Below are 21,338 nucleotides of genomic sequence, written 5' to 3' on the forward strand. Positions count from 1 at the left end.
TCAGAACCAGCTGTGCCCTTTCGGTTCGCGCCTTCCTCAAGGTTTTGGCTAACAATGGTATGGGAGGAAAGGCGTACAACAGACCGTCTGGCCACGGTGTTGTCAGAGCATCCACTGCTTCTGCTGTTGAGTCCAGGTATCGGGCAAAGTACCTGGGAAGCTGGCAATTGTGACTGGAAGCAAACAGGTCGACTGAGAGGGCGCCGAACCGACACTGGAGACGATGGAAAATGGCTGGATGAAGTTTCCATTCTCCCGGGAAGACCTGTTGTCTGCTGAGCCAGTCTGCTGTCACATTCAAAATCCCTTTGAGGTGCTCTGCTTTCAGGGATTGTAGATGTTGTTCTGCCCAGACAAAGATGAGGGAGGCTAAGTCCTGCAGAGGACGAGACCTGGTGCCCCCTTGTCTGTTCAAATGTGATTTTACACACGTGTTGTCTGTTCGAATGAGCACATGATGCAAAGGGAACAGAGACTGAAAATGACATAGAGCCAAGTGGACAGCCTTTAGTTCCAGCCAGTTGATGCTTCGAGCTCGCTCTGCGTTGGGCCAAACCCCCTGAACATACTGGGAGTTGCAGTGGGCTCCCCAACCTATGAGGCTGGCGTCTATGGTCACGACGGTTCTGCGGGGTTCTCTGAACGACGTGCCCTTGGAGAGGTGTTGAACCTTGGTCCACCAGCGGAAGGAGAGGCGCAGAGCGGGGCTCAAACGAACTTTGCGATGGTTGGAGCTGGCAATGTCTTTTTGAAAAGGCAACAGAGTCCACTGAAGGGGCCGAGTGTGAGCTCGAGCCCAGGGTACAATGTGGATTGTGGAGATAAACATCCCGAGCGCTCTGGCGAGAAGCATGACGTCTGCGGATGTTTGTTGCATCAGGGACCTTGCGATGCTTGTGATGGCAGTGATGCGATCTGGAGACAGGAAGACCATTGCCTGCAGGGTGTCCAACATTGCCCCAAGATGTAGTAGGCGTTGGGTTGGTTGGAGATGGCTTTTGTCGAAGTTGACAAGCCAGCCGTAGGTCTGCAAAACATTGAGGGTGATCATTAAATGATGATGAGCCAGCTCTTCAGATTTGGCCCGTATAAGCAGATCGTCCAAATATGGGTAGATATGAACCCCTTGGGTCCGAAGGTAAGCCACTAGGATGAGTAGCACCTTGGAAAATACTCTTGGAGCAGAGGAGAGGCCAAATGGCATCGCTCTGTATTGAAAATGTTGGTGGCCAAAGGCAAACCGAAGAAACTTTCTGTGGGCTATGCAAATGGGTACATGGAGATACGCTTCCTTAAGGTCGATAGAAGCCAGGAAGTCTCCTTCATGCAGACTCTCGGTAATGGAATGGAGAGATTCCATTTTGAACCTGCGGTATGTTACAAAACGGTTGACAAACTTGAGGTCCAATACCGCCCTCCAAGATAAATCTCGTTTTGGCACAGCAAATAGGAGGGAGTACACCCCTTCCGATCTCTCAGTTGTGGGAACTGGCTCTATTGCCGCTATGTGCAAGAGGTGATGTATAGCTGTCTGCATGATGTTGTGCCTGGCTGGTGCCCTTGGGCAAGGAGATGGGTGGAATCTGTCTGACGGGGTTGCCCAGAACTCTATGGTATAGCCATAAGTGAAGAGGTCCCTGATCCAGGGGACCGTAGTAAGGCGCAGCCATTGATCTCCAAAATTAAGTAATCTGCCACCTATGGGGATGGCGTTAATACTACTTGTGTAGGCGAGGACCTCCCCTATATGAGGACGATGAGTTGCCCCTGCGCCCTTGGTACTGACCTCTGCCCTGGGGGCGTCGGTTCCAGGAGCCCCTGAATGCATTGGAATCATAGGGTCTGAAATCGCGGCCTCGTCCTCCTGGTCGCGTTCCTCGAAAGGGCTGGTTAGAACGAAAGGAGGGAAATCGCCTGAGGGGCCTGTGGTCGATGTTCTTGATTGTGGCTAGAACCGGTTTGTGGGCGTCTTTTGGATCAACCAGAACTGCCTTTAGAGCTTCCTCACCGAAGAGTAGAGATCCGGAGTAAGGAGCCTTGGACAGGTTCAATCTAGCCGCTGAATCAGCTTGCCAGTGGCGAAGCCAGAGGGTGCGACGAGCGACTATTTGAGTCGTCATGGCTCGTGCCCCTAATTGGGTGGCATCCAAAGTGGCATCGGCCACAAAGGCTGCTGTCTTACGTAACTTCAATAGTGCTCTTTTGAAGGCGACAGGATCAGGGTTATCGTCCTCTAGAAGGTCATCCAGCCACATCATAGATGCTCTGGAGAAGATGGAGGCTGAGGCAGAGGCACGCATGGCTAGGGCAGTGGCCTCGTGGTTCTTGCGGAGGGCGAAGTCTATTCGACGTTCAGTAGTATCTTTTAGGTGGGATTCCCCTTCCCTGGGCAAGATAGATCATGAAACGAGGCGAGCGATCAGTTCATCTATGCCAGGGACATCTAACTTGGTGGCGAAGTCTGGGGCTAGGGCGTAAAGTCTGTCAGCCATGTTCTTGAAGCGTCGAGCTTTGAGCGGGTGGGCCCATTCTTCGGAAGCTAATTTGGCAATTGGGTCCGGCACCGGGATGTAGTGTTCAGTAGGTGCAGGGGATTTGAGGACCTTGGCCCCTTTGAGAGTTGGAGCGGACGAAGTTGAGGGCGCAGTCTGGAGACCAAGGGTATGAAGTACCCTACGTGCGAGCGGTTGGTAATCTGAGGTATTGAACAAGCGATACGATGTATCCTCCTCATGATCTGAATAGTCGCTCCAGTCGTCTCCTTCAACATGGTCAGTGAAAGTTAACTCCTCCGCATACGAGGCTTCGTCCGTACATCTGCCTCTGGCTAAATCGAAGGGATCTGGCGAGCAGGAAGGATGAGCAGCATGGAACGCGCGTTGGTCCATGTTGAGTGGGGGTCTGGCAGGAACCTGTGGTAGTGACTGCATTTGTGTGAAATAAGCCAGCATGGCTTGGAGTTGGGAGAGGAAATCAGGAGACAGCTGCAGACCAGATGTGTGAGATGTATGTGCCTGGTGGGCTATTGGAACAGATGTCTGAGGCGGTAAGCCAGAGGTAGGTTCGTTAGGCGAACCGTGAGGGGGAAAGCCAACAAACTCTTCCTCGTCAGAGGCAGGAGCAGGAGAATGGAAAATATCACTTATGTGTGTCTGTGCTGTGGTGGTTGTTGGCACAGAGACATAACGAGGGCGCTTTGGTTTACTATGGCTGGAAAGATGTTTTGTCTTAGCCAGTGCTTTGGCATGTCTGGTCTTAGACGTGTTAGTATGTTGTGGCTTGGCTGATTGTGGCATGTCTGGCTGATCTGGCACCATGTGTGTTGATGGTGACATGCCTGGCTGTTCTGCCATCTTATATGAACCTGGGTGCAGTACACTGCCACGGAGGGGGCAGGATGTAAAGACCCGAACTGGCACAGCGTACTACCACGGAGGGGGTAGGATACACTGGCAGATGGCGAATGCACTGCCACAGAGGGGGCAGAATGCACAGAGGTATCAACGTTAATATAATATAGGCTGTTTTAGAGTTGGCACACTCAGATTAGTGCTGTAGGCTGGGTTTTTGGCTTGTTCACGGCCCCATAGGGGGCAGGATATGTAATGTAAATCAGATTTAGTACAAGTCAGCCACTGATATTAAAGCTCCAGCCTTGATAATGTAATCCAGCCACTAGGATTAAAGCTCCAGCCTTGATAATGTAATCCAGCCACTAGGATTAAAACTCCAGCCTTGATAATGTAATCCAGCCACTAGGATTAAAGCTCCAGCCTTGATAATACAATCCAGCCCACTAGGATTGGAGCTCCAGCCTTAATAATACAATTCAGCCACTATGATTACAGCCACAGTAAAAATGTGTGTAAATCAGCCTTGTGTAAATTTGTCAGCAGCACATATACACAAACATACAGATAGATAGCCTGCAGGGGAGGTATCCGATGCTTAAAAAATGGTAACGAAAAAGGCGGGAATTTTGAATTTCAAAAAATGGTGCCCAGAAAAACGGGCGGGAAAAAAACGATCAAAAGGGAGCTGAGGAAGAAGGAGCAATGGCGGCCGTCGGAAGCGAACTGGGAGAAGGGCTGCCCAGCACGGACTCGCCGAAAGCCGCAGTAGCGGCTCTGGAAAAACTCTGGAAGGGCAGGTAGAGGCAAAAAACGGCAGCCGCCGCAGAGAGAGCCGCAATAGCGGTCTGTAAAGCCCTTCGCAGTGGGATTTAAGCCACGTAGCGAGGGCGATCTGCGGTAAGGAGTAAGAGCGGGAGCCGCAGCTGCAAGCTCCCGCTGAGATCGGATCAGCCGCAGCCGCGGCAACGATCGGGGGGGGGAAGGAGGGTGGATTCCCCTTCCCTCACAAGCGATCAAGAGATCGGATCAGCCGCAGCCGTGGTAACGATGGGGGGGGAGGGAGGGGGATTCCCCTTCCCTCACAAGCGATCAAAAGCGATCAAAAAGAGAACCGCAGCCGCGGTCACTGAGGGAGCCCCCTGGCTACGGATACGGCAGAGCCGGGGGGGGGGAGGGGGCTTGAAACTGCCAAAACAAAGAGAGCCGCAGCCGCGGTCTCAGAGGGAGCCCCCAGTCAAGGAAATAAAAGAAATTAAATAGCCTTGAGGAAAGGGGGAAGAGAGCCGCAGCCGCGGTCTCTGAGGGGATCCTCAGTAGGCTAGACACAAAAAACGGAAAAAAGGAAAAAAGGTTTTAAAGAGAGATAGACTTAGCTAAATGCTACGTGAAATTCCAATCTTGTTCGTACGAAGGCAAGAATGAACTGGAGAGTGGGAGGGGCATGACGTCCCTAGTCTTGACTTCAAAAACATTCTTGCCTTCGCACGATAGGTGGAACTGTTACCCACAGTGATGGCCCACTTCCTATGGAAAATGGAGACAATAGTCAAGAAATCAGAAGAAGTCTAGGACTGGCGAGGGCAGCTATGAGAGAACTAGAAAAGGTCCTCAAATGCAAAGATCACTGAACACTAAAGTCAGGATCATTCAGATCATGGTATTCCCGATCTCTATGTATGGATGTGAGAGTTGGACAGTGAAAAAAGCAGATAAGAGGAAAATCAACTCATTTGAAATGTGGTGCTGGAGGAGAGCTTTGTGCATACCATGGACTGCGAAAAAGACAAATAATTGAGTGTTAGAACAAATTAAACTGGAACTGTCACTAGAAGCTAAAATGATGAAACTGAGGTTATCCTACTTTGGATACATCATGAGAAGACCTGATTCACTAGAAAAGACCATAATGCTGGGGAAAACAGAAGGGAGTAGAAATAGAGGAAGGCCAAACAAGAGATAGATTGATTCCATAAAGGAAGCCACAGACCTGAACTTACAAGATCTGAACAGGGTGGTTCATGACAGATGCTCTTGGAGGTCACTGATTTATAGGGTCGCCATAAGTCGACAACAACAAAAGGTTATTGTTCAACATTACTATTAGGCTAATTTACATATTTATAGAATGAAACATTTGTGTGCAAACTATAACTGTTTTAACATTTGGATATTTTAGCAGAACTATGCTTTATCTAATATAAGAACATAAGAGCCTATAACGTAAGGGGAAGCAGAGATGTTTTACTCCCTTCCTTGCGTGGTTGCCGCAACACCCTCTTAGCACGCTCTATCCCCAGACGGGAGTGATTTCTGAGGGCAGGAATGGCTGGTGAGGCTAAGTTGTTCTCCTGGCTTCCTAACACTGTGCATTGCTGCCCTTTACCGAGGGGGGGGGGGAGCTCGTGCAGCTCAGCCATGCCCTTGTCTGGAAATAACCTATTCCAGGCTAGAGATTTTAAGTAGATCTTCTGCATACACAAACAAAGGATGCTCTATAACAGGCCAAGACAGAGTAAGGTCTACATGTTTTCCATAGGCCTTTCCAATAATGCTAGTTGCTGGGATTAATTAAAGGAATGCTGGACTAGATAGACTTTAACCTGATCCAGCAATGTACTATCTTATGTTCTTAAGCAAGAGAGCATACTCAGGAAAATGTAAACACAGATTCGTTTTGCCTAATTATACAATATCCTGAGTATGTATTCTTCCTATATCATTTTAACTTATATGAGTGAACCATGATTATTCCAATAAAAAAATAAAAGAGCTGCTAGCATATCTACCACAAAAACAGAGCAAGAGGGACAAAAATAATCCATAATAGAAAAATAAAGTGCAGGGCAAGGAAAGAACTTAATAAACTAAAGCAAAATGGACTGTGCTAGCAAGCAAGCAAGCAGTGTCACACAGCATACAGATAGCAGTTTGCCCAAAATAACAATACAGTATTAGGAAGCTCTCTTATACTGAGTCAGGCTCTTGATCCATCCAGCTCAGTCTTGTTGACACAGACTGGCAGCAACTCTCCAGGATTTTAGACAAGGGTCCCTCCCATCCCCACCTGAAGATGCCAGGGACTGAACCTGAGATCTTTTGTACGCAAAAGAGATGCTGTATGACTTCAAAAATGTTGGGTGCTTCAGGTCATAAACATCAGTTTCTCTAGATATAGATTGATTACAGCAAAAATAATTTTATATAGTATTTAGAACCACGAACTACAAGTGAGCTAGAAAAATATCCTACCTTTAGAGATTGTTAATCCGACCATTTACAAATCCAGTCCCTTTTCTAGTATGGTTCTCTCCTGCTTTGTTAACATCCCAATACTTTACTTAGAAGTGAAGACTAAAACTTCCTTTAAGACCAGCCAAGGAAACACTAGGCCAGAGGTTATACAGTTTACTGATTAACTTTATTCTGAGAAGTCAGTTTGGAAAAAGTCTGAGAAAATTGCTATGTAAAATTTCCAGTATAATTTGTTAAAATCTGGAAAATTTGCTCTCAGAAGGAGTACCCAAAAAGAGTATTGATAATCCCATTAACATGTACAACCATTCAGGTTCACTGATTGTATTGTTTATTATGAAGAAACATATTTTATATTATATCATGCAATACTTATCTGACTAAAACAGCAATCAGGTATTGTGTAATTCACAATGGCAAGTCTATATAAACTCTTTGTCCAAGGACTGAGGCTAGGACAGCTACAGCCGACACTGCCATTGGTAAGGAAGGAGGGCAATTCCATCAGGTCCTCTCCTGTAAAGATTCTGACTGCCAGCCATCTAGCCAGCTGCCTGTGCAAATAACTGTTAGGCAGAAACACCCCTGGCTTCCCAACCATGTTACCTGCTCTGCTCCTGAATTTGGACTAGAGTGGGGGTGCTTGCAAGGGGTGCTTTGTCTCATCATCAGAGCTAAGGCACCCCAAATCCAGGAGGAAATCAGGTATAGGGTGAGGGAGTCTGTTCCTTTTTTCTATGGTGGAAGATCTACAGTGGAAGTACACCCCCGTTGACACTGGAAATAACTTTAGTTTACAAGCCATTTTGAAGACCTAAAATGGTGGGAAAGGGGGAGTATACATCTTTGAGCACATGCCAAGATCCAAGCCAGATAATATAGAATGGTACCGTTCTTACCTGAGGAAAATTGTTGAACCAGAGTATGGCCTTTGTCAAGCTAGGAGACATCTAGCAAGTTTATTGGACCTAGATACTTTGGAAGGACAGCTGAACATGCATTTATTTATGCTAAGCATTGAGCAGCTGAAGTTTCAAGTTGCCTGTCCTCACTATTTTGGCTATGAGGAAATATCTTAGGCTGCAATCCTGACCTTGATATTTAGACATAAGTCCCAATGAATTCAATGGGGCTTACTCCCAAGTGTAAGTGGGGTTAGGATTGCAGCCTAATCAGTCTAATTCATGGGCAGAGCAATCTCAACAAGTGGCTGGGGAGATGCAGAACAGTAGGTTCTCTACTGCATTCATAGCCCTACTGGCTTGTGTCAGCCAGGGCAATAGGTTGGGGGAGAGGGGTGATTCTTCCTCTGTTTTCACAATGCCAGCTCCAGGCTGGCATTGCTGGGGGCCCAAGAATTAGCCCCTAAGAGGATCCATGGGGCTTTGGATCCAGACAGCCCCCAAATGTCCTGTTTTGGGATTTTCCGCTGGTGGAAGTTTACATCTTCTCTGTAATTATTTTACGTTCAGTATTTAGCCATAATCTAGGTGTTGTTTTTTATTCCTTTGATCTTGATGTCCCTTTCTAGCCTCTTTAACTTGCTATGAAAAAAAAAGCCAGATGTTGAATTTTCTGCCAGATGCAGCTTGATACCAAGTGGTTAGCTAGCCCGCCTTGCAATGTTCTTGTTTAATCACTTTTGACCTTTGAGAAATTACATCCTCCCGATCAGTCATCGTCAGTTCAGATCATATGAATGTAAATGTGAAATTAAGGGTTTTTTTGCCCCAACATGCATAACTTTTCACTTGTTTGCATTTGATTGCATTTGCCATTTCACTGCTATTCACTCAGTTTAGAGAGATTCTTTTGGAGTTCTTTACAATCCCTTTTTATTTTGATGACCCTGAACAATTTAGTGTCATCAGCAAACCTGGCCTCCTTGCTGCTCACCCCTAACTCTAGCTTGTTTATGACCAAGTTAAAAAGCGCAGGTCCTAATACTGATCCTTGGGGGACTCTGCTTTCTACAGCCCTTCACTGAGAGAACTCTCCATTCATTCCTCCTCTCTGTTTCCTGTTTCCTAGCCAGCTCCTAATCCACAAGAGGACCTCTCCTGTTATTAAAACAAAACAGAAAAAGAACGCACCATTTTAGCAGTACACATATGCTGATATAACCCAACAGCTGCTCATTAAAATCTGCAGTTTGCCACAGGGTTTGTAGGAACATATTCAAATTACATGTAACACTGGGGGGGTAGGCATTGCAAGACCTGCCTATGAACACAAATACAGCAACACACACAAGTATGATCAGTATAGTAGAGAAAGGATATTAAAAGGATTATTTGAAAGGTCTGTTTTCTGTGGCTCTTTTTGTTTTGCCTTTTGTAAAATCAAGAATATCAAATATTTCCAAATATCATCCAAAAAGTGCAGTCAAAATTGCAGGAATCACCGATGCACACAATAAGTTCCATACACAAGGACAGATTTCTATGGAGAATCAAGCTATTTTTGCCAAGAGTGGCCAGCATGGTGGGGTGATGCTGTACAGCCGCTCTCCGACTACCGATGTTGCTACTTGCCTAAATGGCACAAGGCTGGAGCAGATTGGCAACAAGGTGAGAGGGTTGTGGCCACAGCAGCAGAGCCAATCCAGCACTCCTATTGGTATATCCACACAGCCCTGACCTCGCCATCAGCCTGCCTACAAACTGTCCAGATAAGTGATGACAGTATCAGTGGGGCAGCTCTGCTCCTGATTTTTTCATGTGTGAGTTTATCCTCAGCAAGTTGATCCATTCTGGAAGTGATTGCTCTCAGTTCAGCCCTCTAGCAAGAACAATCTGTCCCTCCTCTAGCAACTGATTGAAAGGTGTGAAAGACTGAGAGGGAGAAAGGAGTGGAAGAGAGAAAAGGGTAATCATGTCCACTTTGGGGCCTAGCCCTACCTACCACTGGCTAACAGCCTTCAACAGATTACTCCAAAAGCAATAAGACCCTCAACAGAAAAAATAGTTCTACACCTCTGGTCTATTACCAGGAACTTTATATAAGACTGTTCTTGGAAAATGTTCTGAATTTGCAGCTACTGCAAAGTGTAGCTGTGTGCCTCCTGACAGAGTAATCCACAAAGTGCCACATTACACTACCACTTTAAGTTCTGTCTTCAGTAGTCATCTAGGCAAAATTCAGAGGCTATAAAGTTCTCAAAAGCTTAAGCCTTACAGAATTTCTATGCAACACTGATAAACTCAGTGACCTTATCTATGCACAAGGGCTAAACATGAAGACCACTGTGGGATGTCTAACCAGATTCTAGGAGAACCTTCAATATCTTCTTATTTATTTATTTATTTATTTGATGTATATCCTGCTCTTCCTCCCAGTAGGAGCCCAGCGCGGCAAACAAAAGCACGAAAAACACTTTGAAACATCATAAAAACAGACTTTAAAATATATTAAAACAAAACATCTTTAAAACCTTTAAAAAAATTTAAACATCTTTAAAAAAGGTTTAAAAACATTTATTTTTTTAAAAAAAGGTTTAAAAACTTATTAAAAAGCAATTCCAACACAGATGCAGACTGGGATAAGGTCTCACCTTAAAGGGCTTGTTGAAAGAGGAAGGTCTTCAGTAGTCACCAAAAAGATAACAGAGATGGTGCCTGTCTAATATTTAAGGGGAGGGAATTCCAAAGGGTAGGTGCCACTACACTAAAGGTCCGTGTCCTATGTTGTGCAGAACGGGCCTCCTGATAAGATGGTATCTGCAGGAGGCCCTCACCTGCAGAGCACAGTGATTGACTGGGTATACAAGGGGTAAGACAGTCTTTCAGGTATCCTGGTCCCAAGCTGTATAGGGCTTTGTATACCAAAACTAGAACCTTGAACTTAGCCCGGTAGCTAATAGGTAGCCAGTGCAATTCTTTCAGTAGCCAGGTCACATCTTCTTGAATGAGAATTCTCCTTAAAGTTTCCACTGTGAGAAAGTGGATGCAAGGCATTTGGGGTGATAACCCCACTGCTCTGGAATGTAATAGCTGAAAGAGAACCATTGAGATCCATCCCTACAATATTTTGGAAGGTGGGATGCTGGGGGAGGGGAGAAAAAATAATAAACCCTTTAAAAACAATTTCCCAAGCATTTAATGAAAACATGTTTGAACATCTCTGGATTCTTCTAATTGCCTTTCTGTTGTACTAATGCAATGGAGGGAATTATAGCACCTTAATGACAGCACAGCAGTTGAAAGTGATTGCTGCTTCCGCTTATAGAGCAGTGGAGGTACTGCCACAACCACAGCCCAGCCATCCACAGTGGCAGCAGCAGAAGGGGAGGAAGGCAGATCAGGTTCGATCCCTGCACCAGTTTCAGGCTTGTGCAGTGGTTGGGGCTGGATCAAGCCCATAAGAACATAAGAAAAGCCTGCTGGATCAGGCCAGTGGCCCATTTAGCCCAACATCCTGTTCTCAAAGAGGCCAACCAGATGCTGCAAGCAGGACCTGAGTGCAAGAGCACTCTCCCCTCCTACAGTTTCCTGCAATTGGTATTTGGAAGCATACTGCCTCTGACTATAGAGGCAGAGCATAGCCATCATGGCTAGTAGCCATTGATAGCCTTATCCTCCCTGAATTTGTCTAATCCTCTTTTAAAGCCATCCAAGTTGGTGGCCATCATTACCTCTTGTGGGAATGAATTCCATAGTTTAACTTTGCTCTGTGTGAATAAGTACTTTCCAATCCTTGTGGGACTCCACTTTCTACAGCCTTCCATTTGGAGAACTGTCCATTTATTCCTACTCTTTCCTTCCTGCTACTTAACCAGTTCCTGAACCACAAGATCTTATTCCATGACTGCTAAGCTTACCCAGCAGTCTTCGGTGAGGTACCTTATCAAATGCCTTTTGAAAGTCCAAGTACGCTATGTCTACCAGATCACCTCTATCAATATGCTTGATGCTGGTTCTGCTTCGGCAAGGCCCACTGTTCTATATGCTTAGTTATTTTATCTTTAACAATACTTTCTAACAGTTTTCCCAGGACAGACGTTAAGCTTACAGGCCTATAATTTCTGGGATTCCTCCTGGATCCCTTTCTAAAGATTGGTGTTACATTGACTAATTTCCAGTCCTCGGGTATGGAGGAGGATCTGAGGGACGTTACATATTTTTGTTAGATCAGCAATTTCACATTTGAGTTATTTGAGAACTCTCAGGTGAATTTGTCGGTTTTTATTTCATCTATTAAGCCTAGAACTTGGTTCCTCATCACAATTATTTGCTTCAGTTCCCCACACTCTCTTCATGCAAAAGTTGGTTCGGGCACAGGGATCTGCCCTATATCCTCCTCTGTGAGGGCAGATGCAAGGAATTCATTCAGCTTCTCTGCAATCTCCTTATCCTGCTTTAGCACATCTTTGACTTCCTTCTCATCCAAGGGTCCAACTGCCTCCCTAGAAGTTTTACTGCTCTGAATGTATTTAAAATAATTTTTGCTGGTTTTTATGCTTTTAGCAATGTGCTCCTCAAAGTCTTTTTTAGCATCTCTTATTGTCTTCTTGCATTTCTTTTGCCAGAGTTTCTGTTCCTTTTTATTCTCCTCATTCAGACAACACTTCCATTTCTTGGAAGGAAGCCTTCTTGTCTCTAGTAGCTTCTTTGACTCTGCTCGTTAACCACACCATCCTCTTGGCCTTGTTGGTATCTTTCCTCATCTGTAGTGTAGACTTCAGTAGAGCTTTCAATATTGTGTTTTAGTCCCCTCATTTTTGGGTAGTTTCCTTTTATGAAGTCAAAAGTGACTATGTTGGATTTTCTTGGCAATTGGCCATTTCCATGTATGTTTAATTTAATAGCACTGTAGTCACTGCTCCCAAATGGCTCAACAATGCTTACATCTCACACCAGGTCCTGGGTGCCCAATATCAGGCAGTCCTGCTGTGAGAGCAGTTTGGGTTCCAGCACATCCCAAGCTAGCTCAGCCCTATGCCTCCCCTCAGAATGCCCCATTTCTGGGCTTTCCACTGGGCTGGGCTGACAGGAATACCACCAGAGGGCCTTCTGCTGGCAGAGTGTCAGCAAGAGGCTGGCAGAAGCAAATGGAGAGTTGCCTCCATTCAATCTAACCCCCTCGCATAGGCTGGCAAATTGGGGGTAGTGGATTGTAGCCCAAGACATTTATTTTGGCATAAGGTTTTGTGGGCTAGAGTCCACTCAAATATATTATACTACAAGACTGTCATTTTTGCTGCAATAGACTACACAGCTGCCCCTCTGGAAGTCCTATACTTATAAAGGACTTTATTCTCATTTGGTTTCAATTAGTAGGTTTGCTTAGTAGTAACAAACTGACATATCACAGCCAATCATTGGTCCATCTAACTCAGTACTGTCTATACCGAGCCTCTCCAGGGTTTGACAGGAGTCTTTCCTACCCTACCTAGAGGTCCTGGGGACTGAACCTGGGAGCTTTTGCATGTCAACCATGTGCTCTGTTGTTGAGCTATGGCCCTTTGTTTGCTGCTACATTTTGACTTTATTATGCCATTTAGAATGTTATCACAAGTAGATGTGTTACAAATTGTAACATAAAAATGTATTGTGGGGAATTAGCAAAGCTGAGTATTTTCTAGAAATAGCAAGTCGCTTATAGGAGTTTATTAGGAAAATGCCAGCATTTATTTTCACATTATGGGTTGAATTATCATTTTGCTTGTAGTGCATTTTTTAAATTTACCAAATAAATGAGGAGCTTCAGAAAGAGAAAATCCATCAGCTGACGGTAGCTGGGAATGCCCTACTGGGTTCATCTCCGATGCCATAGAGTCTTTAATATGATGACTTGAAACAATTTAAGCCAAGTGTTGATGGAAACCTAAGAAGATAAAGAAAAACAAGTAGGTACATCTGCTTGCAACAGTCGTTTTAAATGGCCTGTCCAAATTTTCTGAAATATTCTATATAGAGCATCCTCACTGATGCAGCTGTCATGAGGAAGAAATGTGTGATTATTTCCATGTTGAGAGGCCTGCTTCTCAGTTGTGATTCATGTGAGCAGCAGAGCAACCTTTTTTTAAAGCTGGCATACTTACACGTGAAAGCCCCTATCAACATAGTTGTACTAAGTCAAACTTTCTCTCCTCTGCTGCACCCAAAGTGGCTGCATCCACAGAGACACTCTGTGTGGAGGACATTGGAATGTCTTAATCAGGGCAAAGTCTGTGATAATGCACCAAAATAAGCCCCTTTCACACATTAATTGTGTAAAAGTATGTAGAAAGGCACGGGGGGGGATGCCCATTGCACAGCTTCTGCCAACACGTGGATCCATCTCAGTCATCCACAGGTCAGTGTGGGCCCTTGAAGAAGGAAAACCTATGCACATAGATCTCTGCAAGGATCCTGGAACCCTAACTGGTAGGTGGAGGGCCATTACTTGTGTGTAGAGGCAAAGCATGTAAAAAGGGGCTCTGCCTTTATCTATGCCCTCATGGTATTTACCTCCTATCCCTCCAGGGTTCCAGGACCTGCACATAGAGGTCTACACAGGTAAACCTCTGTGCCTCAGATACCCATGCTAATGTGTGGATGTGGGGCAGGAGTTGCTGTACTTCAATGGGGCAGGATCAAAGGGGGCAGCAACAGTTCCTTTATACACACTTTGCCCCTACATGAAATGTGTGAAGTTGATTAAAGCGGTCAGTATGCATTGTGCTAAATATATTTGGCATTTATATGCTGTTATCAGCCTGATACACATCTGCTAGTTTAGCAGCATACATATTTTAATTTTCTTACATTTATATCCCACCTTCCTTTCATCATGGAAACTAAGATGGCATACATTAGGCTCCCAGAAGATCCCAGGCCTTGACCTGGCAGCCTCAAGTGGCTTCAGAGCATTCATACACTGAGGTCATGCAAGCTATCTTCTTCAGGGAAAAGAAGGGGGGGAATAAACAAAAATACCCATAAAATAGATTGGGTGGTGGCAACAAGTGTTGACAATTACACTGCAAACAACTTATTTATTTACTTATTTATTTACTGCACTTGTATACCGCCCCATAGCTGAAGCTCTCTGGGCGGTTTACAGCAATCAAAAACATTAAAACAAATATACAATTTAAAACACATATTTTAAAAACAATTTTAAACACAATTTTAAAATTTAAAACAATATAAAAACAATTTAAAACACATGCTAAAATGCCTGGGAGAAGAGGAAAGTCTTGACCTGGCGCCAAAAAGATAACAGTGTTGGCACCAGGCGCACCTCATCAATAAGATCATTCCATAATTTGGGGGCCACCACTGAGAAGGCCCTCTCCCTTGTTGCCACCCTCTGAGCTTCCCTTGGAGTAGGCACCTGGAGGAGGGCCTTTGATCTTGAACGTAGTGTACAGGTGGGTTCATATCAGGAGAGGCGTTCCATCAGGTATTGTGGTCCCAAGCCATGTAAGGCTTTATAGGTCAAAACCAGCACCTTGAATCGAGCTCGGAATCATACAGGCAGCCAATGCAAGCGGGCCAGAATTGGTTTTATATGTTTGGACCATCTGGTCCCTGTTACCAATCTGGCCGCTGCATTTTGCACAAGCTGCAGTTTCTGAACCGTCTTCAAAGGCAGCCCCACGTAGAGTGCATTGCAGTAATCTAATTTGGAGGTTACCAGAGCATGGACAACTGAAGCCAGGTTATCCCTGTCCAGATAGGGACATAGTTGGGCCACCAACCGAAGTTGGTAGAAGGCACTCCATGCCACCGAGGCTACCTGAGCCTCAAGTGACAGAGATGGTTCTAGGAGAACCCCCAAGCTACAAACCTGCTCCTTCAGGAGGAGTGCAACCCCATCCAGAACAGGTTGGACATCCACCATCCACTTCAAGTGGTCACCCATTCCTATTATGCATCCAGCTGCTACTGATAGTTATATGTTTACATGTGCATCCATAGAATTATATTATATAATTATTCCCTTGGTAATGTCAGGTAATGAATTATCATTCATTTACTAATACATATTCTGGGTCAGTATCTTACCTAATATTTGTTATAATGCATCAACCAGACCAATACTATATAACTTGCCTTGCTCTGTTGTATGTCTCACAAGATAATTATCATGACAATTGTCAACATGTTGGAAATTCCAGTTGTTAATGGTAATCGGTGAGTAGTTTATGCTAGATATGAGAAAAAGTTGAAAGAGTCATTCACTGGGATTATGCTTTTTGCTCTTAATGTAACCCCAGGCTCCCTAATTAAAATATAGTTGAGGTTAACCATGCATGGATAAAACAAACAATTTATTTTAAAATGTTGAACATATTTGTAGGATGTCTCATGCACTAGATACTAATGGGGCCCCTTCAGTTGGCAAACAATGTGAAAAGAAAATTGTCAGATTAAACTTCAGAGATGCATGATCACACAATTACCTGCTAAGGTGTAGATGTCCCAAACAGCCTCCTTGGCATGGCCACGTCTAGCTTCCTGTCCAATGCTTATGAAAATACTCTAGGATTCTGCCTTGTAGAGTTATGTACTAGAATATATGGGGCATTTTTCACCTTCCTACAGAAAGTGTAATAACATCTCTATAACCTGACAGCTAGCAAAAGTGAACAGGACCAACTCTACTAGAACAAGGCTTTAGGTAGCTGATTTGGGATGTCATTAAAGGCCAGCAATTTCTTATTTATTGTTTGTTTGTTATTTATTGTTGTATTTTTACTGCCAGGCACAGGTGTGGGGGGGTGCTTATGAGATTTTCTTCCTTGGGTGCTAAAACAACTTGACAGGTCTTGGGTACTATGTACCTCAATTTATGGGTAGGGGCTAGGGTTGCCAGGTTCAAGGCCTGAGACTGATCCTGTATCTTTAGGAGAAGAGAAAGTCAGCCAAGTGCAGGTGTTCTTGCAACACTGTAATGAGAAAAACCACAAGGTGGAATTCTCCCTTCCCCCTGCATAACTTTTAAAGATACAGAAGACCTCTTGGTTGCCAGGCCCGGCCTCCAAGAGGTCTTCTGTGTCTTTTAAAACTTGTGCAGGAGGAAGGTAGAATTCCACCTTGTGGTTTTTCCCATTACAGGGTTGCAAGAACACCTGCACTTGGCTGACCTTCTCTTCTCCTAAAGATACAGGATCAGTCTCAGGCCCTGAACCTGGCAACCCTAGTAGGGGCACCATTATCTGCTCTGCCTGAGGCAACAAAATATTTTCATCCAACCTTGAAGAGAGGATATGTTCTCAGTAAGTATCAAGAATGTTAACTAGAGAATAGAATTAGAGATAGATTGGTTGTCTTAGACTTTTAATGCACCCAGTTAATGTCTCATCTTTACTATATATTTAAAGCAGTATCATACCACTTTAAACAGTCATGGCTTCCCTGCCCCAATCCTGGGAACTATAGTTTGTTAAGGGTGCTGAGAGCTATTAGGAGACCTACTAGTCCAGCAGAATGCTATGAAAGATCTTTGGGAGGAAGTAAGACAGCGTAATTAATTTAAACCCTAAGTTTGTTTAAGCAAAAAAGAGCAAGTAAACAGAATTCAGTCAAGTCATTGACTCCCAATTCTAATCAAGAATATTTTTCATTGAAGTAATTAGGTGGTATGCAGTGCTATTCCTACTCAGAGTAGACTCATTAAAGTTAATAGGCTTGACTAACTTCACTAATTTAAATGGATATACTCTAAGTAGGACTTAGTTAATATAACTCAGGGATTTTTATTTTATTTATTTATTGTATTTGTACCCCATTCTTCAGACAAAGAGGCTCCCAGAGTGGCTTACACACAACAACTTTCAGTTGTTCATGTTTTTGAAGGTTTATAGCAATGAGAACCCATTCTAGTTTTGCTGGTAACCTTAATGCTTAATGATATTCTTTATTAGCCAATCACTTTAATTAGTATTTTGTATTGTTTTAAATGGTATTTAAAATTTTGTCATTGTACACTACTCTGATGTTTTATGATATGGCAGTATATATATAAAATACATTTATAAATAAAAATATAAATTTGGACAAGTGCATTTGTTTGTGTCTTCCTTTTCTCCCCACTCAAAGCAGGCACTTGTATAGTACATGTCATCAGTGCCACCACATTAGGGGCTGTATCACTCAGGTACCACAGTAATATTAATAATGAATTATTCATCCATACTTTTTTTAAAAAAAATTGGGTACATTGGCAAATCTGCACATTTTACTGTTATAAAACAGATATGAAACATGTACTTACGTGCTTGTTATCTTTAACTGTAATTGAAAAGTAATTACAATAAGCCAATTAGAAAGTTTAATATTTGTAAACTATAAATTGCCTGTATAGTAATTATTTAATCAATATTTTACAATGGTATATTCTGACAATGGGGGAAAAACAGTTGATCCCTACAGATTAATATCGGCTGAAATCCCAAGAGTGAGTTTCCAGGAAATGCTATGCTAAATCACCAGTAATTATTTTTTCTTTGCCTTATTGCATCTATTTCTATGAACATACTAATGGCAGAAGAGACTGCTTATTATGAAACACCATATTTTAGAAACTAACAGTACAATCCCAACCATGTCTACTCAGAAGGAAGTTCTATTGAACTCAATGCAACTTACTCCAGTCCCAGGTAAGTGGGGTTAGGACTGCAGCCTTAGCCTCTTGAGGATTTGCTTTTGAAGCTCTTCATTAAATTCCTTCACTAGTTAAAGAGATGTGACATGATAAATTTATTTGTTTATTTATAACATTGTTGCCCATTTTTCATTATAAATTAACCCCAAAGCAGGGCACAATACCAATAAAACAATAAAAATATACAGTCAATCAATAAAATAGTACAAACAGGGGAGAACACACACATAGTTGAATGTAACATATCAAAGAAACTATATATTCACATTATCCAAAATATAGTATCCACTAAAATTAGTGACCAGCAACTTACGCTCAGTGTCCTGGAGTCTGGTACACACTGTGTGACTCAGTGGTTCTGTACTCAGTTCAAACTCCTAATGATGTTCAAAACAAGAACATTTTTGTGTTGCTTTTCTCGCTTTTGCAGAAGCCTTCAGCGATAACAGGCTAACTTTAGGTTTAGTTCTCTCTTCATTGGCTCAGCACTGTAGTGGACAAAGATTACTCATTAACTGTTCTTTCTTTGCTGAACTATCTAAACAGACTTGAAGTACTGGAACTTTATAAAAACTAGAGAGAGCACAATCCTGGATGGGAGATACTTCACACTAGACAACAAAAAGCACATTGGTCAAGTACCAGCTCCTGCTTCTCTTGAATGAAACAGTGGCTTGTATGAACGCAGAGCTAAGGGGAGTTTCGTACCGAAAGAAGCAGAGAAGTTTCCGTTTCTACAGCACAAGGTCAATGAAGCACTTTAACCCTAACCTTCTGAAAACAAACTCGTTACAATAATATTGCTGAAACAGAATACTAAGGCCAAATTCTAACTAAAAATGATAATGGTCATTTAGTATTTATATTTGTCTAGCAAATATGCTCCCCCCCAAATTGACAAACTGTGGCTCTTGAGAATTTCTTTGTTTACAAGTCTCACCTCTTTCAAGAGGTGTTAGCAAAAGACCACAGAATGAAAATTTAGGTTGCAATTCTAATCCCACTTACCTGGGAGTATACCCCATTGAATTTCACCGGATTTATTGAGTAAACATGGCTAGGGCTGCAGGTTTGTAACTGCAGTATTATCTGCCTCCTAGTCTAACTGAATGTTTAAGCCTTGTGCCCAGACTTGGCACGCTTCCTTGACTCAACAGAGTTTTTATGTGGTAATTCCCCCTTCTATGTCACATATCCTGCCCTGTCCATGTATCATACCAACATTATTCTTCCTCAGGGTGACTAGGTTATGTGAAGCTTCCATGAGCCAGTTAACCACTTTCTGAGTCACATGATGGTCCTGTAGACGAGCTCTCCATATGACAAAATCACAGACAAAAATCTTAAAATACCAATAGGAAAAGGGAATCATCAAGCCACTTCATCTACCATTGTAGCAAAGTGTGCAAGAAATCCATACATTAACACCAGTGGGCCTGAGACAACCTATGCCAGCCTTTCCCAACCAGTGTGCCTCCAGATGTTGTTGGACCACAACTCCCATCAGCCTCAGCCAGCATTGCCAATGGTCAGGAAGATGGGAGTTGTGGTCCAACAACATCTGGAGGCACACTGGTTGGGAAAGGCTGATCTATGCTTTCATTTAAGGGCACGATATTTCTTACTGTGTTTGATTTGGCTCAAAGCATGGCTAATTTCTCCAGTTCAAGGCTGCTTCCACACTGGGCACTTACTAAGGAACAGCCATGCTTTGTTCACTCACTTTTTATAGGGCATTTGCAGAATATAATTAACAAAGCATCCCCCTCTCATTTTTCCTCTGTTCCATTTTTGTTTTTTGGCTTTTTTTCATAGCTCAGAAAGTCCAGCTTTATTTACCTTAATGGAATAGGTGTGCACTTTCTCTGTGACCCAAATCCTGACTATTCTGATCACGTTATGGACTATATAGCCATTGTATAGATTGTGCTCTAGCTGTTTTCTTCTCTATGGTCAGTCTGTCCTTTCTAGGATTCAGCTCTGTCACTTTAACCCTCCCCTTGCTAAAAGGTTTTGCTTTTATAACTGTTTTGCTCCTTTCTCCCTAAACTGGAGCACAGATGGGATCATGAGTGCAGGAGGCGGGGTATTTACCCACACAATGACCCCAATGTAAATAAATAAATAATATGTGTAATTCTGATAAAGGAGGCGACTTTGCTTGAGCTAATCTACACGTGATAACATTATGGAAGCAGTAAAGACTCCGTTACTAAGAACATAGGAAGTTACCTTATAGTAAAATAATATACTGAGTCGGATCATTCATCTGTCTAGTTCAGTATCTACACTGAGTGACAGCAGCTGACAGGAGGGGCAGATATGAATGAGCTGGTGGGAAGCTCTGCTGCATCCACTTGCCGCTCAGGAGCTGCCGGCCTGGCTGAACAAAAGCTCTGTTAGGAGCCCCATGCAGGAGCTGGACGGGAAGGGACAGCTCCCACAAATAGACCTACTGGGAAATAAGTGCTCCCCGCAGACTGTGAGGCGTCCTTCCCTGGCTCTCCCTGTCAGGTTCCTACCTGCTCGTGGTTACTGCCTGTCTCTAGGCACCACCAGGGACTCCACCAGTCCGGACTGCCCTTTATTTTATTTTTTCTCTCCCCGCTCTAGCACAGATCTCAACAGATCCCCCTGCTAGGCAACCACCAGTCACGTCCTAATACTAATATTCCCAGAGACTCTGAATACTGATATTGTTATTCTCTTCACCGCTGCCACCATTTGTTACAGTTCCCCTTCAGCCTTGGTCATTACCTTACCCTCCCTTCTGGTCTGTGAAACCCCAGCCAAGGATCAGGCCTTTGGTAAACCAAATTAAATATTTATTAAAGATAACAAAGCTAACAAGATTAACAAGATTTCTTCTTAAGGCACATAAGCATATGGTTTTACTCAATACTAATCTGAACTCCACCCCCCTCCTTCTCCACTCTCTCCTGGCAAACAACTCTCTCAAACCCCACCAAGCAACCCTCTCTTCTCCCCCCAGATTCCACTCTCACTCTTCCTTTTATACGTTCAGACATTTTAAACACTCAGCCAATCATCTAGCATTCTACTGCCCATTCACTCCCCCTCCTCTTTCACTCCACTTACCATGTATCTTCTAAACAACCAACACTTACCATATATACA

The 21,338-nt window shown here is 43.6% G+C and overlaps 1 protein-coding gene across 8 annotated transcripts in view; it reads right to left on the minus strand.

The window, feature by feature from the left end:
- Positions 1-19,301, minus strand: part of NR1H4 (nuclear receptor subfamily 1 group H member 4) — a 56,807-nt gene extending 37,506 nt beyond the window's left edge. Inside the window, exons 1-7 of one of the 8 annotated variants that reach the window (XM_061639485.1) lie at positions 19,209-19,301; positions 18,514-18,688; positions 18,185-18,267; positions 17,811-17,827; positions 15,599-15,741; positions 14,354-14,487; positions 13,293-13,430 (exon numbers count right to left, since the gene is read on the minus strand). In XM_061639485.1, the coding sequence (XP_061495469.1) occupies positions 13,293-13,377 (85 nt within the window). In that variant the 5' untranslated portion in view covers positions 13,378-13,430; positions 14,354-14,487; positions 15,599-15,741; ... (2 more) ...; positions 18,514-18,688; positions 19,209-19,301. Of the gene's footprint in view, positions 1-13,292; positions 13,431-14,353; positions 14,488-15,598; positions 15,742-17,810; positions 17,828-18,184; positions 18,268-18,513; positions 18,813-19,208 lie in introns of those variants that run through there. The other 7 variants (XM_061639483.1, XM_061639487.1, XM_061639486.1 and 4 more) reach the window with 7 other exon arrangements.
- Positions 19,302-21,338: the final 2,037 nt, after the last annotated feature.

Source organism: Rhineura floridana, chromosome 8 (assembly GCF_030035675.1).
Source record: "Rhineura floridana isolate rRhiFlo1 chromosome 8, rRhiFlo1.hap2, whole genome shotgun sequence".
In the NCBI taxonomy this organism is placed as follows: domain Eukaryota; kingdom Metazoa; phylum Chordata; class Lepidosauria; order Squamata; family Rhineuridae; genus Rhineura; species Rhineura floridana.